Source organism: Lethenteron reissneri, chromosome 24, assembly GCF_015708825.2.
Source record: "Lethenteron reissneri isolate LAM-NWPU_2019-01 chromosome 24, ASM1570882v1, whole genome shotgun sequence".
Taxonomy (NCBI): Eukaryota; Metazoa; Chordata; class Hyperoartia; order Petromyzontiformes; family Petromyzontidae; genus Lethenteron; species Lethenteron reissneri.
This window is the reverse complement of record NC_083802.1, coordinates 18832565-18860101: the sequence shown is the minus strand read 5'-3', so window position 1 is coordinate 18860101 and position 27537 is coordinate 18832565. Positions and strand designations below refer to the sequence as shown.

The following is a 27537-nucleotide window of genomic DNA, read 5'->3' as shown; positions in this document are numbered from 1 at the left end:
CACGGTGACGAGCGAGCGCTTCAGAAGGTGAACACGAGGGTGCCCTCCACGCTGGTACAGAGGGCTTTTCCGGCTCCCCAGCGTTCGAAGAAGACGCGCACATCACCGACGTGTGTGTGGTACATGGCGTGCTCCAGCCGGAGCCGCGCCTTAAGCAGGCCCCTGAACACTGGAAGCACCACAGAGCAGCTGTCAGTGTCACCTTCCAGCATGTTTATCCCCGTTCTGTAACACCGCCATCTTCGCCTGAGCACAGGCGAAGTTGGCAAGGTCATGGCGCTTGTTAGCCAGGTAAGGCACCACCCCATATACGAAGCTGTTGTAGAAGGACATCCCCAATTTCCTGAAGATGTCCTCCAAAAGGTGGAACATTGATTTGAGGCGCTGGCAGCGTAAGTACTGGTGGGGCAGATCCTCCCTGGCACTGCAGAAAATGTACAAGTCTGTTACCCCTGGCGAGATTCGGCTGAGCCACACGGCCGATGGCAACGTGCAGTGTACCAACCTCCACTGGAGGTCACCGTACCGTTTAGGTACGGGAGACTTTTAGATTTGTTTCCATTGGGGGGCGGCCGCAATGAGGGGGGAGAAATGGTCTCTCCGTTTTGTGTCCGGTAGGTCTGCCAGGTCCCGGGAATGCAGGAGAGTGAGACAGGGAGAGAGAGTGTGAGACGGAGAGATAGGGTGTGAGAGAGATTGTGCGTGTGAGAGACGGGGAGAGAGTGAGACGGGGAGAGAATGAGAGAGAGATATAGGGTGTAAGAGACAGGGAGATGGCATGTGAGAGACATGGAGAGTGAGACAGAGAACGAGAGAGTGTGAGACAGAGAGATAGAGTGTGAGAGAGGTTGTGCGTGTGAGAGACGGGGAGAGAGTGAGACGGGGAGAGAATGAGAAAGAGATATAGGGTGTAAGAGACAGGGAGATGGCATGTGAGAGACATGGAGAGTGAGACAGAGAACGAGAGAGTGTGAGACAGAGAGATAGAGTGTGAGAGAGGTTGTGCGTGTGAGAGACGGGGAGAGAGTGAGACGGGGAGAGAGAGTGAGAGACAGAGAGATAGGGTGTGAGAGATTGTGCGTGTGAGAGACATGGAGAGTGAGACAGAGAACGAGAGAGTGTGAGACGGAGAGATAGGGTGTGAGAGAGCTTGTGCGTGTGAGAGACGGGGAGTAGGAGGGGTGGGGGTGCGAGAGAGCGTGAAAGAGAGCGCGCGCGCGAGAGAGAGGGAGCGGTTGATCTTGGCAAGTCTTCTCGTTGGAGCCGTGCTCGCTCATCGACCCACTCAACATATTGCTGCCATCCCTCAACGCGCACCGGCCACGCGTGTGACTGCAGTGGTGGGGAGCGGGGGAGGGGGGCAATGCTGGGGGAGGGGTCCAAGGGGGTGGGCCATGTTGGAGGGGGGGGGGGGTCGTGGCGGACCACCTCAATTACCTCCCGCGCTGTGTCCGACGGCAATTAAAAGGCCATTAAGATACACGCGGAGTCGTAATCGTCGCTCTCGTGGCCGGTTTTGATATGCGGTGGACATCAATGAGACAATGCGGTTAGGATGGGATGGAGGTGGGGGGATGGAGGTGGGGGGGATGGGGGGGGTGGAGGTGGGGGGGATGGAGGTGGGGGGGTGGGGGGGGGGATGGAGGTGGGGGGGATGGGGGGGGGGATGGGGGTGGGGGGGGTGAAGGTGTTTCAGGCTCCACCAATTGTAAAACGCCACCCGAGCAGCTTGTACCCTGTTGTCGCTTCCGCTCTGTACACGTTCATTGATTCGTCATCATGCAGTCGGCGAAGGATCCGGTTAAGCTTCACGCTCGAGGCCGAAATGTCACGGAGCCTGTCCCCCACGTGGTACCGAAGCTTGTTATTAATGGACAAACGGCCTCTTATAAGTTACGTTGAGGTGCACCTTCACAGCGTGGCGTGCCACAACGAGCCTCACCACTCACGCAGCCGAAACCCCGAACCGACGCTCACCCCCTGCAACCCTCAAATCTTCACCACGCAGCAGCAGCAGCCGCAGCAGCCGCGATCTTTCACGAATCCGACACTCGCTGCCCGGCGGAGGCACCGTCGATCCGTGGGGCCCCCCGGGTGCAGTTGCACCGCCTGCGTCCCTCGATAGCTCCGCTTACCGGACTTCACGCACCAGTCATTGAACCCCCCCCCACACCCCGACTCTCCACATCCCTGACCCTAACCCTGACCCCTTACCCCAACGCTAACCCCTTTCTTTCCCTGCCCCCACCCTCCGCGCGTGTTGTGTGCGGCGTGGGGTCCAATTACCTCGCTCTGAATAATGGATACTCCTCCAACCCCCCCAACTTCCACCACCACCACCACCCCTCCCCCCCTCCGCTAATGATGAGAGCTCCGCTCCATCACGCGGCGCGCTCGCGATGCTGATGTCGGACAGCCGCGAGACCTAATTTAAAGCCATTACCGCGCGACATCGCGCTCGTTTCAAATTAAATCAGGCATGAGATCCAAGCAGCACGGAAACGGACGGGAGGGAGGGTTGGAGGCGAGGGGGGAGGTGGATTATGTGTGGAGGAGCGAGTGGATGAAAGGAATGAGCGGATGAAAGGGTTCGCAGGAGGGAAACAATGGATGGAATGAAACAATGGATGGAATGAAACAATGGATGCTGGGTGGATGGGTGGGTGAATGGGTGGATGTTCTGTCAGTGGATGTGTAGATGATTATGTGGGTAAGTAGATGGGTGGCTGCGTGGGTGGGTAGATGGGGGGGTATACAGATCTATGAAATGAGTGGATAGGTGTACATGTACGGATGTATACATGCGTAGATCGGTGAATGGGTTATGGAAGGGTTGATGATTGAGTGGATTGGCAGATGTGATTGGTGGATACTAGGTGAGGTATTGGTGAGGTGGGGTAGATGGGTGAGTGGATGGGATGCAGAAGTGAATATGCTGATGCGATTGAGGCTGCCCAGGAAGTGCGGTCACTTAGTCTGCCGTGAACTTCCCTCGGTCTGCGTGACCATTGGGGTTCATCTGAGACATCAGGCTGTTCGCACATCATTTGCATACACGACGATGTGATTCTGACACGCACAATGCACGCACGTACCACGAGTTTAAGCGCCGGTTTTAAATCGAGGGACCGGTATCGGTGCTTACAAGCAGTCGGTGGAAACGTGCCGGAATACGCCACACCGGCTCTCCCCGCCAACACCAATCACGCGCAGCCTAGCGAGCGCGGTTCAGAGCGGTTCCTCTTCCATAACCGCGACGTCTCCCCAGAGGGGAAACGACAGGCGAGCGTGGGGGCGTGAGACGGCGTGCGTGCGCGCGTGCGCGGGTAAGCGTGGTGGGTTAGCGCGCTGCACGAGCAACCCGAGTTTGATTCCCGCTCGCAGGCCCCACCAGCACGAGTAAAGATGATCTGAACTGGTCCTGAGCCTCCCCTAGGTCGACTCAGCCTCAAATGAGTACCTTGTGCGGTGTGTGAAGTGAACATCGTCACTGGAGACAAAGGCGGCTGGGCGTGGTGTTGGCCACGCCACCTCCTCGTGTGCCGTGGCGGCCTTCGTAGACGCCGCTCGCCAACAGCACGTGCCCTGACAGCACGTGCCCTGACAGCACGTGCCCTGACAGCACGTGCCCTGACAGCACGTGCCCTGACAGCACGTGCCCTGACAGCACGTGCCCTGACAGCACGTGCCCTGACAGCACGTGCCCTGACAGCCTGTTAGAGGCTTGCACGGGAAAACTTTGCCTTTGTTTCCTGTGTGTCTGTGGACATGGGCCGCTGCAGGACGAAGTGGCTGAGGTCGCAAACGGGTTTTGATTCCTTACCCGTACCCGGCCGCACCAGGGTCGAAAACGGGTACCCGTACCCTACCCAATACCCTTACCCTACCCGATACCCGTACCCGATACCCGGCTACCCGTGCCCGGCTGGGTATCGGGTAGGGTACGGGTACCCGATTGCGACCTCTGGCATGAAGCCATGTTGCAGGCGCGGGTGGGTTGATTCTAGGAACTTGAATTGTGAGAAGAGACAAGACGTTGGGAAATGAGTGACAGTTACTCACCAGTGACTCACGGCCTACCCGTACCCGTACCCGGCCGCACACGGGCCGGGTACAGGTAGCCGGGTATCGAGTAGGGTACGGGTATCGGGTAGGGTAAGGGTATTGGGTACCCAATTGCGACCTCTGCGAAGCGGGTTTCACGCCGGCGCTTGTCCGGCGTCCCCGCCGTCCAGCGGTGAGACGCCGCCCGCTTTGCCTGGGACATACTCCGGCGAGCAGCCGCTTCTCGGCGCTCACGAGAAGCCTGCCCCGTGGATGCTTGGGCGCTGTATTAGATTTTGTTTTTGTTTGCGATCCTCCAAGCCAGACCAAAAAACACAATTTCTTTCTGGCGCCAACAATTTTCCACACTTCCAGCACAACACAAACCGGCTTCCAGCGGCATTCTCAAGTCAATTTTATTTTAATAGCGGGCGTCTGTGTGATGGTGTCTGTAACCATGTCATTTCATTTTTTACAGATCCAACCGTTTTTAATGGCGTGACCAGAATATTTTTTATTGCATAATCATAGAATGTGAAAGGGCGCGATATTTGATTTTCCGAGTGGCAATTGCCACTTCCATTTGCAGATTTAATCCTGCAGCAGAATTTGCAGATACTTTTGCGAGCCACAACACACCGTTGTGACCCGCCCACACGACGCTTCTGCCTCTGACGACCTAGCTGCTTGTGGCTGGTAGGGCTGGACAGATTTTGCGATAATCTTTCTCCGCTATAAAAACTAATGAAAGTGAATGCATTTTATTGCGTCAGCTTTAACCAATAACTTCATTGAATTACAGGTTTATTTTATATTATTATATATATATAGCTGTGGTTCTTCCAAGACGGCTGCCCAGCTTGGCAGGGTATGCTAAACACCTGATTGGTGGAGCTCTCCCAAGAGCTCCCTCTAACGGAGCACGAGCAAACCAATTGCAGGGCTGCACCTTTACCTTTTTACCCTCTACAGCATCTGAGATTTCCGCAGCCGTGCGGTAAATCGGACAAGCGTGGTCCCCTGCGGGCGGGCGGGCGGGCGAGCAGAGCGGAGCGGAGCGGTCACCGACTCCCATCAGTAGTCCCTCTGCATTTGCCTCATGAGGCCCTTCTGGGCTCCCTGGTGGATGTGGGTCTCCAGTTTCCCTGCGACACAGATTTCAAACGCCTGTGAGCACCGCACGGCGAGAAAAAACCACGGCGGCAGGGGGACGAAACGTTGCCGGTCCCGCCGGGATCTGCACGCGTGTTCACTTCGGCCCGTCTTCATGGGGGGTGGGGCGTGACATTAACCAACGACGTAAGAACGAACACACGGGTTTTTTAATTTCAAATTGAATAAGCGTCGACCAAATTGAACGGTGAATTAATACGGTCGCAATGCCATTAAAGGCGAGTAAAAACGTAAAAGTGTTATTTAAAATTATAAATCAATAAAAATTGATCTTGATTTGAAGCTTTCGTGACTGCAGGAATCCATACTCTTTGGTTCTTTCGGTAAAGTCACGTAGGTAGAAAAGAAAAGAAAAGAAATCACGATGATGGACGCTTGTGTTGCGCCCGAAACGTCGTGATTTATTTTGTTTTATACCTACGTGACTTTACCGAAAGAACCAAAGAGTAATAAAAGTTGGATTAAAACATTGGGGAAAGTAGAGGTGGCGGAACACATTGCACAACATATGATTACAAGTAAATCAAATGTTTTAGGAAGTTAAAGAAAACGTGGCAGTCAATGAAAACATGACTGCTCTGACTGACAAAGTCCGATGTCCCGATTGACTGTTGCTATGGTTCCCGATATCCACCCCCGGAAACAAATTAACGCATTTATTTTTAAACATTGCGACACCTACAGCTTGGGTTGTGAAAAGTTAAAGAGGCTGCGATCCCAAAGCCAACAGTGCTCGAAAAACGCACCGACTGTGGTGAGGCAGCGAAACGTCTCGTACAGAGAGCACGCAGTCAACACACAAGGGCTGAGAGAGTGAGAGTGAGACAATCAGACTCTGAGGCATAACCACCACGCAGACACACAGATAGACACAGGGACGAGATGCAGTCAACACACAAGGGCTGAGAGAGTGAGAGTGAGACAATCAGACTCTGAGGCATAACCGCCACGCAGACACACAGATAGACACAGGGACGAGATGCAGTCAACACACAAGGGCTGAGGGGTCACTCCCACTGGGACTCGGTGACATAAACGCACAACAGTCACGGAGACACACTCACGCAGATAAATACATACAGTTAGATGTGCAAACGTGCGGTCTTTAACGGTAAATGTAACGTTGAGGGGGATAACTGTGACATCAACGACAGGCTAATTCACAGCACGCTAACGGAGTTGTGAGGACCGCCGAGGTGCGACTGCCATCGTCATCCTAGAGGAGTCGTCGGGGGGGGGCGGACTCACAGATTTTGTGGCGCCCCTTGATGGGGAACTTGACGAGCAGCTCCTGCGGCCGCTCGCACACGAAGACGAACGGAGACCCCGACTCCCCCTCGGGAAACTGGGAGTTACGATCGTAGGGGAGGGGGGGGGGGTTGGGGGTGGTGGGGGGGGGGCGCAGTAAGGAAATGTAAATGTGGAACCTCGCTGCTGCGGTGGTGTTGGCGGTGATGCTGCACGGCTCTCCGTTGTGTCATCTCCGGTTGTGGCGATCGACGTTCGGCACGCTCGGCGACGTTTCGCCCCGCGCGCGCCCGGGAGCCTTTTCTCAAAATGAACTTGAATCGGGTTCCCGAAGAAGCTCCCCCCGGCACGCGGGGCGAAACGTCGGACGCCGTGCCGATCAACGCGCGACAATGCGACCCGAAAGCACGCGAGGGCGCTGAGCAGTCGAACCTCGTGCAAGAAACTCCTCTGCCTCGCGCAGACTCGTGCCTGGCTATAATGGGAATCAACGTAAAGGGCCGAGCACCGACGTTCTAAATGTCACTCGTAAGCAAACGAGGCGCGTATTTTTGTTTGCATTCGTGCCGCGTTCAATCCGAATCGCATTGTTAAAAAATTGCACCACGTGGTTTATTTTTGCGTACATTTGATTGGGGGAAGCTACCCAACGGTGTGGGACGTGGGAGTGTGCAGCCTTGTCTCTGGACCAACAAGAGCTCCGTTCCAGTGGAGACCGGAATACCGGGTTGTACGCCACTCTGGCAGTTCCGCGCGAGTTGCTTTTAAGCGTCGCCTCGAGGCCACTCGTTCAGCTCAAATGCAATCCAGACCAACGGTGCTCACTTCTAACCTCTCCGGCACTGGCGGAAAAAGGAGGGGAAAAAAAAAATCTCCGCCGTTCACGACATTATGCGTGCCACAGCCTGGCGGCGATCCTCACGAGACCGCGAAAACATTCTGCCGTCGAGCTGAAAACACAACAGACCGTTGCACGCGGACACTTTAAAACGGCCGCGAGCCGTCGCTACGCCTCGCCGGTCGCGACCCACAGGGACGTCGATTAAAGCGCTAAATGACTCGTTTCCTATCGCGTGGGAAGGCACCGCCGGCCCGTCTGCCCGTCTGCCCGCCCACGTCCCCACAAGCGCTCGAGCCGAGACTTGAAACCCGATCTCCTGGAACGCGGCCTCGGGCAACGCAACAGTCCCTCTCCCCACCCCCCCCATAGCGAGCGAGCGAGCGCCACCTGCTCTCGGTACTGCTCCTGCGGGAGGCAGTCGATGACGTCCACGCAGCCCAGGAGGCAGGCCGTGGGGTAATCGGCGGGGAACTCCACTCGCTCGCCTGGGGCAGGCGACAGGAGACGGGGGTGGGTTGGGGAGGGGCGGGGGGGTGACAAACAGGGGTGGGCAGGATGGCGCGCGAGTGGGTTGACTGGTGGGCGGGGTGACGCGTGGGTGGGTGGTTTGACGGGACGGCGTGTGGGTGGGTGGGCGGGATGGCGCGCGGACGGGTGGGTGGGTGGATTGACAGGATGGCGCGTGCGTGGGTGGGTGGGCGGGATAACGCGTGGGTGGGTGGGTGGGTGAGCAGAGGGTGGAAGAGGGAACGGGGAGAGACAGACGCGAGGTGTGGACGGGAGGCAGGGTGCGTGAGAAGGCGTGAGCGGTGACATTGCGACGAGAGTGTGAGCGTGTGCACTGTGCTTGTGAGCTATGCAATCGGAAGGACGACCGGAGCTGAAAGGGGCAGTAAATTGTTTAGATGATTGACACTTCAAAGCTGCTTCTTGGCAACAAACTATTGCCATATTCTTAGGTTTTTTCGGTAAAGTCGCGTAGGTAAAAAATTAAAATTAATAAAAGTTAAATAAATAAATATATGATAATAAATAAATAAAGCTCGACGTTTCGGAGGCAACACAAGCTTCCGTCTTCAGGAGGAACTATTGCCATTTCAGCGATTGCTCACAAGATGATTGAATTAAATGTCTAAAACCTATCGTCTTTAAAAACAACGAAGAAAACCAAATGGTCAATTTAATTCGTGACCCTTAATCGAGCAGAATGCACGCGGCTTATGTCGTGAATTGCTTTACGGTAAAATAAAGTACAAAGCAACGACATCAACAACGCGTGCCGGGGCGACCTCTTGACTTGCGACCCGTCTCCCGACTCAAACGAGCAAATGGGGTGCGGACTCATCGATTCATCCCCGCTGTTAGGGACCCTGAACCGACAGTGGATATTCCATAGTGCCTTGACAGGGGCCAGTCTATCCAGACATCCGCCACACTTGAGTCCAGCGAGCGGCAAGCGGGAGCCCACTGTACAGGGCGAGGTTTGTGTGTCGTGACGATCGATGGGCGGTGTTGGCGGTGTTGGCGGTGTTGGCGGCGCCGGTGTTCGCACCGTGCTTGAGGGCGCGGTGCGTCTCCTCCACCTCGGCGACCTCCTGCGACGTCGGCTGCTTTGAGCCGGCGGCAATCCAGAGCCGGCCACGGTGCGACGTGTACCACGTGCGGCCCTCGCTCCTGCAAAGACAAAGGTCCCCCGTGTAGCCTGTAACGAACTGATGGGCCAAGCGCCATTAGAGAGTCGCACCTATGAAGGCTGGCACGGCGCATGAGGGGTTGGGTGGCCAGTGGCGTGATTACACGTCGCACCAGGTACTCATTTGAAGTCGACCTAGGGGAGGCCCAGGACGACCAGGACGACCGGTTCAGATAATTGTCACGAGTGTTGGCCGCGAGCAGAAATCTAACTCGGGTCGGCGGGTTTGTAGCGCAGTGCCCTAACCGATACACTACCATTCCTAAACGCTCACACAAGACACAGGCTGTTGGTGCACGTGCCATCAGCGGGTACTTTATGTAGGCCGGGGGGTTGGTGTGGCCCAACACCAAGCCTGGCCATCTTAGTCTCTCCCCAGTGCTGATATTTACACACCGCACAAGGTTGTGGTTAGTGCACCACGCTAACAAACGATGTAACCGGAGCGTAATTTCCGGCCGCGATAACATCGGAGCAGTGGGATACGTGAACTGTTTACGGCCAGGGCCACCCAACCCTTCGCCAACCCTCATCGCTGATAGGGCAAGGGGGGCCTTCACCACCCAGCACTGGCATCACAAAGGGGCTGTGAATTACCACGGAGGCTGCGAGCCGTGGGCTCACGACACGAGACGCCATCGGCACTTGACGGTGCTCCGTAAGTGTTCGTGATGGAGCGTTTTACGACTTCTCGTAAAAATCAAAGAGCATCGTCCGCATTCGTGTGCACGCACAGAGATGGAGGGGGGGGGGAACGGGGTGCCCTGCCGTTCCCTGCCCCCACCCCCCTCCACCCTGACCCCCGACCTCCGACCCCCAGCTCTCAGCTGCCCCTCACTTCTTGATGCCCTTGACGAGCAGAGAGGCCCAGGGCTGGTGCATGCTCAGGCACATCCCCGAGTCCGACATTTCCATCAGCTCCCGATCCTGGATCCGGATCCGGCTCCGCTCCGGGTCCGCCTGCGTCCCAGGCGCACGCCTGCCTGCCGCCGCCACCGGGCCCTTCCGGGGGGCTTTGCCGCCGTCCCTTCCCCCCCTCTCATCCTCCTGCACCCACTGGGCAATGGGGGCGGGGGGGGAGGGGAGCGCTCGCGTTACAGGAGGATCTCGGGGATGTAACGTGGACACGACAGCCAAGCTGGCTCAGCACTCAGTCGACGGTGATGTCCTTCGTCAGACGGGGAAGGGGGGAGGGGGGGCAAAGTCATCCGTGTTCAAGGAGAGTTCGCTGCATCACGAGAGATACTTTCCATTGTGATTAATCTCAGATTACACGATACGTAATATTGAAGAAAGGAAGGCGTCAGCTTCGTGTGCCGTTCGACTATTTGACAGCCGTACGAGCGGATCTCATCACTCCGCCTCTGCGCCGGACGTCCTCTCGGTGGCGCTACCTTCGTTCATGGCCACTCGCTCGCTCGTCTCAGTCCCAGCGGTCAACGCGACGGCCGCCCCCCCCCCCCCCCTAGCGAGACCACGCGCTCTATTCCAAATCGCCCAAAGCACACCCAACGTCGCCATAACTCGTAAGCCAAGCAGGTATTAAGGCCTGGATACGGCCGAGTGACCACCACACACGCCGGGTCGCCAAAGGCAGCTGCGGGACTGCGCTGCGGGGTGGGGTCAGCAGAGGTTGGTGCAGCATTGTCCAAAGTGGCGAAGTATGGACAACTCCGACAGGCACGCAAAAGTAGGGGAGCGAGGGGGAGCGTCCACGCCGGTTGCGGATGGAGGTCCACGAAGCAGCAGGAGCAGCAGCAGTCCGAGCAGCCTCACCACGGGCGCCGGCTGGCAGATGTTGGGGTTGACGAGTTCTCCGAGCGGGGGGTCGTCGCGCGGGGCGTCCGCCTGCCCCTTGGCGCGCCCCGCTCGCCCCTGGCTGACTTCCTGCACCACCGCGTCCTCCCTGTGGGGGAGGTGGCGCGACGCCCACGGTGGCGGCCGGGGAGGGGGGCAGGGGGGTGAAGGCAAACGTCTCAAGGTCATCGGGGAAAACGCAGTTAACGTCGCCTGCACCTCGCCGATGCTTCCTTCCGTCTGCCACATCCCGCGGCCGCTTCACGGCCGACGCCCATCCTTCCCCTCCAAGGCCCACGAGTAACGGTCACCGCCGCCGCCTGCCTCCGGGGCCCTCCGTTGTTGCGGAGTCGACGCCGTCCTACCCGAGGACTCGTCACCGCCGCCATCTGGCTTGAGCTCTTCCGCTCGGTTACCCACTCCTGGGTGCCACTCCTCGGCAATTTCTGTTTGGCAGTGATGGATCGTGGCCGATGATCGTGAAGTGCAACGCCTGTACCCGTCTCGGTAACCCTGCCCTTCTCCATTCTTCACACATGCCCCACCCACCGCAACCTGCTTTTCAGTCATGCCTAATATACCTTCCTGGCATGCTCTATGCCAAATGTGCAAGCTGCCTGTGCTATCCTGCCATTACACCCCGAGCATCCTGCACATGAATCTCTATTCGAAGGCCAAAAGCTACACTTGGAGTTACTTCATCCAAGTCCTACCGTGAGCGTTCAAGACTTTGTTTTCGTTAGAATTTAAACTTTGTTGAACCTCGCCCTAATTTGCCAATAACGAAATCAAAACCAACCCATAAAGCAGTAATGGTCACTGGTTGATGGCGTTTGTCTGTGCAAAGCCATACAAGGGAACAGAACTTGCAAGCGACCTTACAAGAGGAGTAAGAAACACAAATTAGTGATCTTTAATATTCACTCATCATTCATCACCCTCTGTCCATGCGAGTTGATTTTATTGCCCCATCTTCTGGTGTTTCCTACTTTGGCCATTACTGAATGGCGAGTCCAGACCACCGACTATCGTCCCCTCATCGTGTCAAAGCCCCACTGCTCACTTAACCATCGGATCGTTTGCACACAGGAATGCGCCGCTAAGTGGATCATGCCGGGCGCTCACAAAAAACAAATCTTCCCACAATGCAACGTGCCAGCAATATTACGTATTGTAAGGGGTTGTCTGTTACTCAGTGGCTACTATTGGTCAACTATTCAAAAGCTGATTAAAACATTGGTTATCAGAAATGTTTTTAATGGTTTCATTCTCCCCAGGGCCCCGTGGCGTAAACTGCACTCCGCGACTCTCATCCACCTCGTCTCTTTGGCCTCTCGAGGTGGTATGAAGAAGGGTCATTTCCCGAAACGTTGCCGAACATCTAATCCCCCTTTGAAGGCCACAGTGTTATTGACGAACGTGTTGCGTTTTCTTCAATATACGCAGAGGGAGGTTGCCAGGCTTCATAGTTTTGAGTGTTTTAAAAATAGATGTTGTTGGAGTGACACCTAGTGGCATTTGGCTCAACATGCAGCAATAGGAATGGCTACAAATCGTGCGTGTGCACGTTAGTCTTTGTGTGTGCACGTTAGTCTTTGTGTGTGCACGTTAGTCTTTGTGTGTGCACGTTAGTCTTTGTGTGTGCACGTTAGTCTTTGTGTGTGCACGTTAGTCTTTGTGTGTGCACGTTAGTCTTTGTGTGTGCACGTTAGTCTTTGTGTGTGCACGTTAGTCTTTGTGTGTGCACGTTAGTCTGTGTGTGTGCACGTTAGTCTTTGTGTGTGCACGTTAGTCTTTGTGTGTGCACGTTAGTCTGTGTGTGTGCACGTTAGTCTGTGTGTGTGCACGTTAGTCTGTGTGTGTGCACGTTAGTCTGTGTGTGTGCACGTTAGTCTGTGTGTGTGCACGTTAGTCTGTGTGTGTGCACGTTAGTCTGTGTGTGTGCACGTTAGTCTGTGTGTGTGCACGTTAGTCTGTGTGTGTGCACGTTAGTCTGTGTGTGTGCACGTTAGTCTGTGTGTGTGCACGTTAGTCTGTGTGTGTGCACGTTAGTCTGTGTGTGTGCACGTTAGTCTGTGTGTGTGCACGTTAGTCTGTGTGTGTGCACGTTAGTCTGTGTGTGTGCACGTTAGTCTGTGTGTGTGCACGTTAGTCTGTGTGTGTGCACGTTAGTCTGTGTGTGTGCACGTTAGTCTGTGTGTGTGCACGTTAGTCTGTGTGTGTGCACGTTAGTCTGTGTGTGTGCACGTTAGTCTGTGTGTGTGCACGTTAGTCTGTGTGTGTGCACGTTAGTCTGTGTGTGTGCACGTTAGTCTGTGTGTGTGCACGTTAGTCTGTGTGTGTGCACGTTAGTCTGTGTGTGTGCACGTTAGTCTGTGTGTGTGCACGTTAGTCTGTGTGTGTGCACGTTAGTCTGTGTGTGTGCACGTTAGTCTGTGTGTGTGCACGTTAGTCTGTGTGTGTGCACGGGCTGAACAATGAGCACGAGTGTGCAAACACACCCACGGGTTGTATAAACTCTCATTAATTGGCTGAACAATATATAGGGTATCACAGAGCTGGGGAAATTGTGGAAGTTGGCCAACCTGCATGAGTTTGCAAGTCCTGAAACATCAAGATAAAAAATATAGGGCTCCTTGTGAATACAGAATCAATGAAAGATACATCGACTAAGCATCAACAACACAACAAGTTTGAGGGTCGCAAGGTGAGGGGGCTATGGGCCGCCCATCGCCACCCCCCTTGGATCCGCCACTGTGGCCGAGAGCGTGTACGTGATTGTGCGTGCGTGCGTGCGTACGTAGGTACGTGCATGCGTACGTAGGTACGTGCATGCGTACGTAGGTGCGTGCGTGCATACGTAGGTGCGTACGTGCTCGTGCGTAGGTGCGTGCGTGCGTACGTAGGGTGCGTGCTCGTGCGTGCGTGCGGCCGCACCGGTCGTAGACGTTGACGGGCGAGTCGTCCTCCGTGATGCGTCGCCCCGCAAAGTCGAACGTCACCTTGAGCTGCGTGCGCGACGCGTGGCGCGCCTCTCGCAGCTCCTCTTCGCGCCGCCGCAGCTTCTCGCGCTCCTCCGTGCTCAGCCACTGGTTCGAGTCCGTGGCGAAGTAGTCAGACTCGTCGTCGATCACCTGCGTGCGTCGCACGCTGCCACGCGCGGGACAAACGACAACGACGCCCGATATCAGGTGGCGAGGCGGAAGGTGGGGCGGGTGGTGGTGGTACGGGTGGTGGTAGTGCGGGTGGTGGTGGTGCGGGTGGTGCGGGCGGTGGTGGTGCGTGTTGTGGTGGGGCGGGTGGTGGTGGTGGGGCGGGTTATGGTGGTGGGGCGGGTGGTGGTGGGGCGGGTTATGGTGGTGGGGCGGGAGGTGGTGGGGCGGGTGGTGGTGGTGGGGCGGGTTATGGTGGTGGGGCGGGTGGTGGTGGGGCGGGTTATGGTGGTGGGGCGGGAGGTGGTGGGGCGGGTGGTGGTGGTGGGGCGGGTTATGGTGGTGGGGCGGGTGGTGGTGGTGCGAGTGCTGCCTACCTGTTCTTGTCGTACTCCAGCAGCTTGTCGCGGTGCTGCTGCGCCTGCTCCAGGCCTTCCCGGCAGCGCGCCTCCTGGCGTGGTAGCAGCTCTCGCCCGTGGTCTGCCGGGACGCCCGGTCGCGGAGAGGTCGCGCAAGGCCAATTGGTCAGGGAGGGGTTTGGGTTCTTACCAGTTTGCAATAATTACAGGTTAACAATAATGTTTTTTTCAAATCCTTTGTTTTTCTAAAGCACGTTAGTTGTAGCTCTAAAGCTCTGTAAGGTCGTCGAGCACTTTGTAAGGTTGATATTATTACGATAACCAATGCCTTGCCTCGGGAAGCTAAGCTATTATTCGATCGGTGTTCTCCCGACCATTTGGGTTGCCAACGAGACCTACCCCCCTTTCCCAACCCCACACACAGGCCCAAAAACCGTACGTCTCAGCAGTGGGTGCTGCCTAAAAGCGTTCTGACAAGAGGCAGGCACCCCTTCCGAGCCACGTGACCACCCCGCTAACTTCGCCTGTGCCACAATTCCTCACGTTCTTTTGCCGTTTCGAGACACTCCGGTCTACGTGATAAACCGGCTGGTGGCAGCAGCAGCGGGGGCGGCAGTGGCAGCAGCAGTGGCAGCAGCAGTGGCAGCAGCAGTGTTAGTGACAGCAGTGGCAGCAGTAGTAGCAGCAGCGGTGGCAGCAGCAGCAGTGGAGGCAGTGGCAGTAGCAGCATTGGTAGCAGTAATAGCAGCGGCGGTGGCAGCAGCAGCAGCGGCAGCAGCAGCGGCAGCAGCAGCGGCAGCAGCGGCGGTGGCAGCAGCGACAGCCTATCTCGCATTTCGCTTTCGTCGACGGGGGTAGAGAAACGGCGCGTTTTGTAAAAGCGTTGCGTTCAGTAAGCAAGCGGTACCGGTCATCAGCTTCTTGAGGAGCTTGTCGCTCTTGTTGGAGTTCCGCGACAGCACCTCTTGCTCCTCTTTCGTGCACACCTGGCGGCGGCCGCACAGAACGGACGAACAGAGGGACAGCTTAGCGGAGCCTTCTGAATGTCGCGCGCGCCTTCAGGATGGTTGGTAAAGCAGCAACTTCAAAGCGGCGCCGATGACGCAGGCGGCGGCAGCGGCAGGGCACCTCCGTACGGCCAAATCCGTTGTTGCGCTGTACTTTTCTCCGACGTACACGGCGCTTTCCACCTACCCCCACTCGGAATGACCGGAGTGGCGAAGTATGGTAAAATAACCCCCTACCACCTGCACAGCGTGGGGAAGCCCTCGTCCGGCAATGGATTGGCATAAAGGGCTGTCTGTACAAGTGCAACTCTGAAGCATTACTCCGGGAAATAAGCTCACGGTGGATGATGTTTACACTGCACATGAAATCAATTGGCTCTGGTGGCCCGGTTATCATCTTTGTGGTTGTGATGGATTCCTTCTGCTACTAACTGGCAATCCCACAGAACAGTCCACACATCACTTCACATGCTCTACACAGTCAAACATAAGTGTCAGCAGCAATAGCTGCTGTTAAACATATGTGTGCTCACCTTAACAACCATAGCAATCGTATTTTAAGACTAAACCATAACCACATTGCTAACTGTAAGGCAAACCGAAGCCTTATTCAGAACCCCGACCACCAAAACCCAAGAAGAACCCGAATAGTAGCTCTCATCCTAATTCCAGCACTCACCATCACCCGCACGTTGAGCCTTACCATAACTCTCACCTTAACCAAAATTTTAACCATTACACGAACTCTAATTGTAATTTTACGATACCGCCAACAACCATAACTAGATCACTTACCCCTAATCCCAATTGTAACATAAACCCTCACGGTTATCCTAACCGTAGCTCGAACCTTAGCCATGATTTACACCATAACACCATTAATTCTAACCCTCAACCCTAATCCTAACCGCAACTATAACCAAACACTAATCCCAACCTCTACCCCTTCCCCAACAACATCGACGGGAACTCTCTCCCACGAATCCCCGTCGTTGACCCACTCGCTCGCTCCCTCACTCGCACCCTCACACGCCATGGCTCACCCTCACACGCCATGGCTCACACGCCATGGCTCACACTCACCAGCTTCCCGCAGAAGAGGCAGGGCCCCGAGGCCTCCTGCTCGCACACGATGCGGCCGCACGACAGGCAGTTGTTGACGAGGCCGTGCTTCTGGGCCAGGCAGTCGCAGGGGTGGCGGCCGGGCAGGCGCACGGCCAGGCGGTCCTCGCCCGCCTTCGTGTACAGGGACACGAACTTTGCCGATTTCTTCTTGCCGGCGGTGGCCGCAGCCTCCTCCTGTTGCTGCTGCTGCAGCTGCGCACGTCAAACGATGAAAATTGAATTCGGCGACAAGACGACTCACGGATTTGCACGCACAATCGGCGATGACGGCGTTTTATTTATTTATTTAACTTATTCAACAATATCCGTCCGGGTGGCTGTAGGCGGCAGCGCGAGCGACTCGCGGTCGGAGTTCAACTCGTGGTGGCGGGGACTGACTCAGCCCAACGTGCGGCTGGGCTCGTTGAAATGAGTACTGCTTTGAAAGTTGACAGTGGTCGTACTTTGGATAGACTCGCCCCCACCATGGAAATGTACTATTTCCACCACCACCTTCAGGCTGTAGAAAGCAGATGAGAACCAACGTCTCGATGCACTTTTGGGAAGGAAAGAACTCTGGAGAATGTATCAACAATAAATAATGGCCGAACAAAAAAAGAGAAAAATGCAAAAGCAAAATGTAACTCAAGCAACGGGGTCACAATCGCAAAGATCCCATCGATTATCTGAAGAAGCGGAAGCCGAAGCCAATCAATCGTCACGACCAGCGATCCAATGTCCCGTCGCGGATCGACAACTTATGAACGGTCAAATGCGACTGCCTTTAGAACGCACCGGCAACTTCGGTCAGCTTAACCTTTAACTCGTGTGCCAAGTCAGTACGCCTACAGACCCTCCTGATATTTGTCTAAACAAACACTGGAGGTATGCAAGGTCCGCGTAGCTAGCGTGGAAGAGTAGGCCAAGCACCCGCTCTCTGGAGTGGCTGTCTAGAAGCTCCCTCTAGTGGAGACCCCTTCTGCCAGCAGTGGCGTGGGCAGGCACTTGCAAGACTGCGCCTTTTACATTATACAACAAAGAAGCTGTAGTTTTTTTTGTTACTATCGGCAGATTCATAACAAAGGTTTCTGGGTTAGATCGCGCAATTATAAATGCGTCGTAACCCGCCACCACTCGACACAGCCAACCAGTAAGGGTTGTCACGTGAACAAACCGTGCCAATTAGTTACCAGTTCAGCCCACCGGCATGTTGAATAATATTGGTCGCGAAAAAAGCCCACGTGTTGCACCGGCTCTCGGCAGGTGTTTACATCCCTCTACTGAAACTAAGGCGTGAGGATGCCTTCGCGTTCCTTATCCAATGTACGCAACCAATGCCTTCCTTTCGTAGAAAAAAAAAACGACTTGGAACAAGGTTAAAAACGAATATTTAAGGCCGCGTGGCATGCCCCACGGTTAAATTTCGATTTAAAGCTTTCGTGACTGCAGGGATTCATCTTCTTGGTTCTTTCGGTAAAGTCACGTAGAATGGAAATAATAATAATTTTATTATGTTTTATTTTTATTATTTTATTAATAATTATTATTCTATAATGTTTTATTTTAATTATTTTATTATTTCCATTCTACGTGACTTTACCGAAAGAACCAAGAAGATGCCCCACGGTGTCAAAGTTATGAGGCCACGTGCAATAATATCCCGCGCGTGGCCACCAGAGGGCACTCGCGAGACGCCCGTCGGACCACGCACGGCAATCGAACGCGCCGGATCCGCGAACGGCAGCCTGGGTTTGGGGGAGAAAAAAAATCCACTTCTAATTTTTTATCACGCGATACACTCCGCGTCCCCGGATTAAATCTCAAACGTGGATTTCAAAATGACCGGCGTCAAAGTGAGGTCCCACCGAGATTTGAACTCGGATCGCTGGATTCAAAGTCCAGAGTGCTAACCATTACACCATGGGACCGCCCAGGAAGCGCCAGGGAGCTACGTGGCTAAAATACCTCGAGGCCGCTCACGCGACTGGCGACGTTTTATTATTTAATTAGTGATGCTGCAGCACCGGCCGTGGTCGTACACTTCCACAGACAACTACACCACAAACTCAACACATTTGTCAACACTGTGGCTTTAAAAAGAAACCGTATATGTAAGGCAACGTTATATGCAATGACCCTTCTTTTCAGCATTTGGTACAAACTCGACCTCTTTGGCCTCTCCGCGTGCTGCGCAGAAGGGCCATGGCCCGAAACGTCGGCCATTATATATATTTTTTCTGTTTGAGGCCACAGTGTAATTGACGAACGTATTGAGTTTTTTTGTGTGATATTCACACGGATAGATGCCACTGAGTTAGCAAATCCTCACACCTTGTTAAACCCTGCTTGCTTTGGCATCCGAAATGCTTCTGGATTTAATTACTTTATGAGTTAAATATTTACAAAAACACAAAACAAAACACGTTATCAAAAGATGCATATGTGTTTATCCAACAGTCATTACACGTGTTAAAAACGAAATCACTTTGAAATGTATTTGTTTTGGGTACTGAACAAAGTGCTGTAATGTTTGCACCCCCAGATATCCCCCCATGAACAGCCCTTTTTTTGTCAATCCACTGCTGGATGACAGCCAGGGGGTTAATTGAATATACTTCACTGCACTGGTCCGTACGGGTTGAAGGTGGGGGGAGCATAGACAATTATTCTGCTACACTGCCCTGTTCTAAATGCGGTGAGGAGGCCTTCGTGCAACAGTGGCCGGCACACGGGCGCGCTATTCGTTTGTAAAAATCTCACGAGCCACCGGTGCTCTCCGGATGCTGCTCACCTTGGCCAAGTCGGCGGGCGTCTTGACCTGGCTCTCTGGGGTCACCGCTTCGGGAACCAGGCTATGCAGCTCCACCTTGTTCCTCCCCTTCTTCTTCCCCTTCTTCTGCTGCTGCTCCCTGCCTGGCGGCTGCTCCTGCACCTCTGCACCGTGCCGACATCAGTGACATGCGAGACTTTGGTCAAATTCAACTCTCCTGTACGATTAGCACGATGGCACTCTGGAAACTTATTAAGGGAAATAATAATGAATCACTCAAACGATCACAGCCGCGCCTCTTGCCATATGCAATTGCACCCCTCGCGTGCATCATCACCCTTGTAGACAAGTCGTCGAAGGAAGACGCAACCCCAAACGCGGATTCGTCAGAGTTTGGTTTGCTTATTAAACCTACGTCTATCTACGACACTGCGACGGGGTTACATTTCCCGTAAACACAAATAACAGCTCTACCCCAGAACCCACTGCGAGAGCTGCAGTGTGAGCTCCCACCGTGCACCGCGTGCTGCCATGTCCGTGGAATATTATTATTTTAATGTGTGGCAGACAGTGTGTTCCTGTGACCTTTTTTATCTCTCTCCCTCATCTATGAAGCTTCAAACCCGTGTTGGAAAGGCTGTAACAACACACAGCGTTAGGTATGCATTTACAAGAGCTGTTTTTTTAATTTGTATCCCGTTTCTAAATAATCTCCAATTGAATCACTGCATCGAAACAAACATCTCCACCACGCCTATTACCACTATTTCCTACTTTTCAGTGCCACTTCGTCAACAGTAGTTTCCCGTGGAGATACAGGTACCCACCAATGGAATGTGGAATTTCCACCACTGGCTCAAAGCTGCCAACGGAGATGCTCACCACCCCATGCTCATTTGAGCAGGCATCCACCCGGAATTTTTCATCTTCATTTCATTCACTTTCACTGTTCTCCTAATTCAATTATGCAGCTCGTCGCTGGCTTGTATAATGGACATTGAAGACCTTATTGCATCGTCATTTTCAAGGGCAGGACATCGTGTTCTGAATCATGTCCACATTTCCATACTCTTAAACTGCCAGCCAACTGGCATTTCATAACTCACATAACTCAACTCGAACATAATTATAAAAAAACCAAAACAAGTCTCCTTTGCCCGGGCCTCAAGCATCTCAATGAGTTATGGCGTGGTTAAATACGGGATATCTATTAGGCATGGCTTTGGGGCATGATTGTACGTGTTTGCTCCACCCACACTGCTCACGACAAGGGTCGCTGATAGTGTACTATTAGGCCGGGTATCTGCTGCCTGAATTAATAAACCAAGCACTCTTACATGGCACACATTGTGAGTCATCCCAAAGTGCTTAACAATATAAAAAAACAACTACAACTGTTATCTAGAATGCATGAGATTAAAAGGAGGAACGTACCACATTAAAATAACAGTGTTAAAAAGCCAAACCCAGACCAATTAAGACATTTAATGTGTGCTATGAAGAAGTGCCATTGCCAAAAATGTCACTTATGTTAAATTTTTCCATTTAAAGCAGTGTCATTGCCGAATGTATCCCGTATTGTACCTTACCTAGAATCGGCACTCTCTCCATCACACGAGGACGTGTTCGCCAATCGTCTGGCGTGGCGCCATGTGCGCACGTAACAACTTCATTTGCATTTCAATCGAGAAAAAAAAAACCTGGAACATGGATAGCTGGGCTGCAGCCGGTCGCAAGGAATCGAGTTTGAGAAAGCCTGGTTTAACTCAAGAGGCACGCGGCACAACGAAGACCACCAACAAGGACACATGGCGCAACCTCTTCGCAAAGCTGGCGGAGTGCCATTCAAGCTGGGCTCAGCGCTCCACCGTCACACACGTGGAACGCAAAAACGCGTGGAACGCAGAAACGCGTGGACGGAGCGCCCGCCACGCCGAAATGTCACCTCCGACATGTCACCTCCGACAACTTGTGGCCGTGTCTCCCCCCCCCCCCCCACATCGAGTTAACGGCTGCCTACAAACAACACGTTCACGTTCTTCGCTTTTGTTGTTACGTGACAAAAGACATTTCTATTCGTAAATCTGTAGCTAGCGGTACATCACCCTGTGTCAGAGGATGCCCCTGGAAGGTGACATCAAATAACTATTTCTGATGTATATTTTTGGTTCTTTCGGTAAAGTCACGTAGAAGGGAAACAATAAAAGAATAAAAATATAAAATAATAAAAGAATAAAAATATAAACTAATAAAATAATAAAAATATAACACAATAGTTTTATTATTTTATTGTTTCCCTTCTACGTGACTTTACCGAAAAAACCAAGAATATGAATCCCTGCAGTCACGAAAGCTTTAAATCAAAATATTTCTGATGTACCTTTAATTGGCCGGCTTAATCCATACAAGTTAACCTTTTACATGCCCGACTGCGAATGTCATCAATCAAATAATTGTTTTAAGTCTCAGAACTGGAATTTAGTCAAATTAAGTGAATACCTGAATTCAATGTGATCTTTTTTTGTGTACTGCAAACGAGTCCATCAACTCACTACACTTAAGAACCTGGTTTGAGGTTTGAAGCTCAGACATGAACAAAGGATCTCAGCAGTACTCCCTCAGCATCTGTCCCAGGACACCGATTATTGCAGGTGTTATATTAATAATGATACATGCAGTCCCCTTCACAGTGGATGTTAAACATCCCCTGGTGTCATTTGCAAGGTCCACATTTGCCACTTTCAAAAATGACCCATAAATTACTCAATTGGGGCTATATTCTGTAATTATTGCCCCCTAACAGCAGACCGGAGGTCATCCACTCTTGCATATTGTGGTCTCTTGAAAACTCCTCACCTGGTTCAACAAAATTAACTTGAGACTTGGGGCGCCATGGTGGCGAGATTTTAACTCCCTCACCCGGTAAAAAGGTTGTAGGTTCGATCCCAACCCAGACGCCTGCTGTATATTTGGAGTTTGCGTGTTCTCCCTGTGGTCGTGTGGATTTTCCTCCGGGTCCTCCGGTTTTCCCCTCCACATTTAGAATCAACATCACGTGTTAATCCATAAGAGGTTTTTTTGGGTTAGATCGCGTAAATATATAAGTGTCGTGAAAACCCACCACCACCCGACACAGCCAACTAGTAAGGGTTGTCACGTAAACAGAACGTAGCCAATTCGTCACTAGTACAGCACTAACCGGTGTGTTGGAGAGCCAAGCCACATTTACAATCTGAGTACGACGTTTCACCAGTAATGAATAACTACCCAGATTTGTGGAGAAGTCTTAATGTTCATTCCTTATATAGAGGCATAGATGTGGTGACCACGCTTCTGTGCTCTTACGCCAAGTGGGGGGGGGGGGATTACTGAGTCAACAACGTACATGATGCATGTGCATTATGGAGCCTCTTGAACTTGTCCTTCCTGTCTATTGTGTATTAAAATAGCTGTACCAACGGTAATCCTCATTGAAGTATGCTGCTCTATATAGGCATGCATTTGAATGTTTTATTTGATGATTCGCTTCCACGCAGCACTAAGACGGTAGCTATCCGAACGGTTAAAATAAATTGTATTTCTTTCAATTTAGATATTCTCTAATTAGTCTTGCTAATAGTAGCTCGTGTTGCACAGAACTTCAACATTATCAAAATCAACTGAGTGTCCTTGTTGGCACGCGTGTTCTGCTACTGCTGACAGATGTATTTGAGATAATTTAATATTTCTCTGATGTTCTTTTAGTCTTGTGCTGATCATTTGTCCTGTTTGCCCAACATAACATTTACCACAAGTGCAGTTGATCCTGTACACCCTTCTGTTGATAGCTTCGCTAATACATCTTTTGTACCAGATATTAATTTCTGATTTTACGTACCGTGCCAAATCTAACTCGGATGTTTTGTTTTTCCAAACATCTGGCTAGTTTATCAGTTACTCCCGCAATGTACAGTTATTTGATCGTTGCAATTACTTGGGCAGTTTCAATGCTCTTGTTATTTGATTTGTTTTTGGCATTCAATGCCCTGTTGATTTGTGCATCATTGTAACCGTTCATTTGCAGCGCTTCTTTAACGTGATGAATTTCACTTCTCTGTCACCATCTGACACTTTCTTAGCTCGATGAATGTCTTGATGAGAGAGGATTTCTGTGCGGGGTGATGGTGTGACTCTGCATTCAGATAGGCATCAGTATAAGTTTTCTTTGGGTAAACACTGTGTGTTATTTTTCCATTTTGACCCCATCCGAGTAGAATATTCAGAAATGGTAAGAGTTCTGTCAGCTTCCACTTCCATGGAGAAGTGAATGGATAGGTTTAGCAAGTTGAGATGATTTAGAAAAGCATTCAGCGTGCCTTTGCCGTGTGGGCAGACCACGCGTTTAGGGTATTTGGCTGCAATACCGTCCACGTGACGATAAGCCACTTCGTTGAGCTATCATGTGACAGCCAGGTCGCTTCTGAAAAAGAGCTACACAGCTCAGTGGGTCTTATCCTGGTAAAATAAAAGAGAGTTTTAGTTCAGTTGAACAGCGCCGCACGTACCGTCACTCTTACGGTAGACGGTGGCGACGGTGGCGACGCCGCTGGGGTCGGGCCTGCTTGGGCGCCTGCGGGCAAGCACGGCGCGGATGAAGCGCCGCTTCTTCTCGGCGTCGCCACACAGGAGGTCCTGCAGATACTCCTCCAGCTCCTCGTCCCTCTCGATGGAGAGAATGTACCTGGACGCCACCAACCCGCAGCGGAGGCTCACGGCGTGGACTGCGGTAAACGGCTCCTCCAAATGTAATCGCAGCTTCAAGAATCAAAGCGATTTTTCCTCCTCAGATGAGCATTGACGCGGTGCTCAATCTCCTTCGTGCAGTCCTGAGCCAGTAGTAGAAATTACACATTCCTGTGGCGGGGGTCTCTCCATAGGACACTGGCACAAAGCGGTGCTAATTTTATCGACCCGAACAGGATGATGGGTTGAGTCAACCCCCAGCTAATATTTGAACTTGCGAACTTTCGAATTGCGAGCCGTTCCCTCTAGCGCTGTGCCATCAGGCCCGTTGTAATTACAGTTGCTAACTGGGTGTGGGATATTCGGATTGAGAGTTAACAGGGGTATTTCCCAACTCTCGCGTTGCACACCAGTTTATTGTATAATTTACTCACTTAATATTACCAGGTAAGGCCCATTGAGCTATATAGCTCGTTTTCAGAAGCGACCTGGCCACAAATGATAGGTCAATGAAGTGGCTTATCATGTGGAAATGTAAAGCAGTTTCTAAAGTTGAAGGGAAAAACCAGAGGCCCCGGAGAAAAATCCACGCGACAACGGGGAGAGAGACATGCAACTCCAAATATACAGCAGGCGTCAGGATCGGACCCACGACCTCCTGCATACCAGACGAGGAAGTTAACATCTCATAGCCACCGTGGTGACGATGAGAGAGACGCAGACTCAAAATATACAGCAGCAGACGTCACGGTCGGGATCGAACCCACGACGTCCTGTATAACAGGCGAGGTAGTCAACATCTCCTTGCCACCTTGATGATAATCAGAGACGCAGACTCAAAATATACAGCAGCAGGCGTCAGGGTCGGGATTGAACCCACGACCTCCTATATACCGGGCGAGGTTGTTAACATCTCCCCCTGTCGCCGTCGCATGGAGATGGAGCGATGAAATCAAGCGTCGTGCGCCAAACTGGATCGTTCACGTCGCGGCACCGTAAGAGGCTTGAGGAGGCCTTCATCTAGCAGTGGATAGATCGTGGCTGATGATGACTATAGAGATGTGTGTTTGTGTTCATGGGGGGGGGGATGTTCAAATAACACATTCCTGCGGAGGGAGCTGGTAGGAACGTTGCGTTGCTCGGTCAATGGCCAGGGTCAACGGAGGCGTGGTGTATTCCGCAAATATGCCCGACTGTGAGGGAGGGCACAAGCCGGCGTGAGTAGCCGGCGTGAGTAGGTTAAACTTTGAGTTTTATAAGGGCACCACGGGGTGACCAGCCCCTCCCCACCCAGCCTCACCCCCCCCCCACGCAGCTCCGCTCCACCCCCCCCCACCCAGCCCCACCCCCCCCACCCAGCCCACCCCCCCCATCCAGCCCCACCCCCCCCACCCAGCCCCACCCCCCCCACCCAGCCCCACCCCCCCCACCCAGCCCCACCCACCCCCCCCACCCAGCCCCACCCACCCCCCCCACCCAGCCCCACCCACCCCCCACCCAGCCCCACCCTCCCCACCCAGCCCCTCCTCACACTCCCCACCCTCCCCACCCCGCCCCTCCCCTCTCCACCCAGCCCCACCCCTCCCATTTTTAGGATTCACGACGGACGGACACAATAATCCCATGTGGGCTGGTGTCACCAGGTGATTCCTACCAGTATTAAATTGCTTAAAAGTGTCACAAAGGCCACAGTTACAAGGGTTCCGTTAATGGGATTACAATTGCACGAGTCTCCATTGAAGGGGTCCCGATGACACGTCCCTAGAAATGACGATAACGGGTGCTCGAGGCAGACGTTGATGTCATAGTGGGTGCTTGTGCCAGGCTAGGTGCACCCCGAGGGATCACGCCCGAGAGACGGAGCGGTGAAATCGGCTCGTGCGTGCAGCAGTTCGGGACGGAATGGTCCGTGGCAAGGCCGCGAGACGGTGGCACGGCCCGGCTTTCGGAGGCCCTCATCCAGCAGTGGATACATCGCGGCTGCTGCTGCTGGTGGTTTAAAGGGGCCATTCACCTCAGGTCTTCCGTGCCGGTCTCAATGCCGAACTCATTCAGCAGCTGCTCCTGGCAGAACTGCATCAACGCGGCGTCCATCGCGACCAATGCGCGCGAGTTTACAACTGTGACGGAACAAACAACAACAAAAACAACAACACAAACAACAACAAAAACAACAACACAAACAACCAATGCGAAACGGCCGCTCGAGTCAAGCGACGCCTTTAGGAGGCCTCAGCTGCGACCCCGGAAGTGGTTGAGTGGTGACTTTTGACCCCACACCCCGTGGTGGTGGTGGGGGGGAGGGGCCTCCAGACCGGAACACGTGGGCACGCACGCCGGCCGGCTCGCGCACGTGGTAACGCGCTGGAGCATATTTGTTACACGGCAGCTTCGGGTACATTACGGTACTCGGGGGCTTTCGGGAATTCAGCTTGGTTCAATGTTGACAATTGCATTTACTGCACCTCGCGTGCAGACAAAAGCGTGCCACCGGTACCGCGTAAACAAATGACCCCAAAAAACAGCCATTGCACCAATCGTTGCGTTGCTTTCGTGAGCCATGTTACTCCGATGGAAATTATTGTGTACTTGTCTTTCCCGAAGCCGCAACAAACGCAACACATTCGTCAATAACACTGCCTTAAAATTAAATATACCAGTAGAGTATATGCCGTTAAGGACCATTGCCCGTTGCCTTTATTTTAAAAATGTAAGGCTTCATGTGCTTGTTGCACCACTGCTAAATAATGTCAACACCATTGATCATAGGGGCACCATTGGGTGTCTCGGTTACCTCCTCGCTCCACCACTTCTTGCCCGTCCTTCCCAGCCTTTCGTCACGTGCTTTACTGGGTCATCAGTCCCAGGTGATCTCATTTGTCATCCAGTTGATCTTGGGTCGCCCTCTCCCTACCACCATGTCCCTGTAATATGATCTTGTCACGTATCCAAATCATTGGGAGTTTGTCGGAGGTCGCTTCAGCGTCTGCTGTGAGCAGCTGCGGGATCTGGCGGAGCGCAGAACGCGTGGGCGCGGTGCGATGGTGGTGGTGGCGGCAGGGCTGTGTTATCCAATAGGGTACTGTGTCCAAGACCAACTCATCCAACCACTCACCCACCAGGGCCGTATTATCCAACAGTCCACAGTTGACACTGTGCCAAGGGGCCTACGAAAAAAATGTTTCGCCAACATATTCTTGAATAAATATATTTATATAACAAGAATATGCACATTGTATATACAAAGAAGTAGTCATGTCAACCATAATAGAGGTATTTGGGTTAGATCGCGAAAATATATAAATGTGTCGTTAAAACCCGCCACCACCCGACAGTCAACTAGTAATGGTTGTCACGTAAACATAACAGAATATTGGTCGCGAAAGCCGACGTGCTAATCAGTCATGTCAATTTTAATATTTCCCATAACGTGAGAGAAAATAACACCGGAGATGAACATTTTGAGATTTTTTTCATTGCAAAATTTGCAATGACATCTTCAAATGGTGCTTTTCCGCACAATCTCATTCTAAACAGAGAGCAGTGCAAGACGGTCATTGTCATACGCGTGACACGAGCGAGTGACAGCGGCGGTAGTAGTAACATGGGGGAGCAGTTGTCATTGAA

At 52.8% G+C, this 27537-nt stretch overlaps 1 protein-coding gene and 1 non-coding gene across 2 annotated transcripts; both read right to left on the bottom strand.

The window, feature by feature from the left end:
• Positions 1 to 4442: 4442 nt before the first annotated feature.
• TRIP4 (thyroid hormone receptor interactor 4) lies at positions 4443 to 26148 on the bottom strand. The gene is made up of 13 exons (XM_061558557.1): positions 25925 to 26148; positions 23733 to 23908; positions 19210 to 19352; positions 16398 to 16631; positions 15215 to 15293; positions 14326 to 14428; positions 13734 to 13946; positions 10776 to 10905; positions 9838 to 10055; positions 8859 to 8980; positions 7694 to 7791; positions 6466 to 6562; positions 4443 to 5189 (listed from the first exon to the last, which is right to left on the bottom strand). Exons 1-13 carry the CDS (start codon positions 26002 to 26004, stop codon positions 5119 to 5121), a joined length of 1764 nt encoding a protein of 587 aa, XP_061414541.1. The 5' UTR covers positions 26005 to 26148; the 3' UTR covers positions 4443 to 5118.
• On the bottom strand, positions 18275 to 18346 carry TRNAQ-UUG (transfer RNA glutamine (anticodon UUG)). The gene has a single exon. It is a non-coding gene; the product is annotated as a tRNA-Gln (tRNA).
• Positions 26149 to 27537: the final 1389 nt, after the last annotated feature.

Bases quoted from the DNA above. Each gene is read 5' to 3' on its own strand.
- TRIP4 (XM_061558557.1), bottom strand. From the start codon at position 26,004: ATGGACGCCGCGTTGATGCAGTTCTGCCAGGAGCAGCTGCTGAATGAG. The intron at 13,947-14,325 runs GTAGGCAGCACT...CGCGCGTGGCAG, and splicing joins CTGGAGTACGACAAGAACAG to CGTGCGACGCACGCAGGTGA. The intron at 10,906-13,733 runs GTGCGGCCGCAC...CCTCCCCCACAG, and splicing joins CCCGTCAACGTCTACGACCG to GGAGGACGCGGTGGTGCAGG.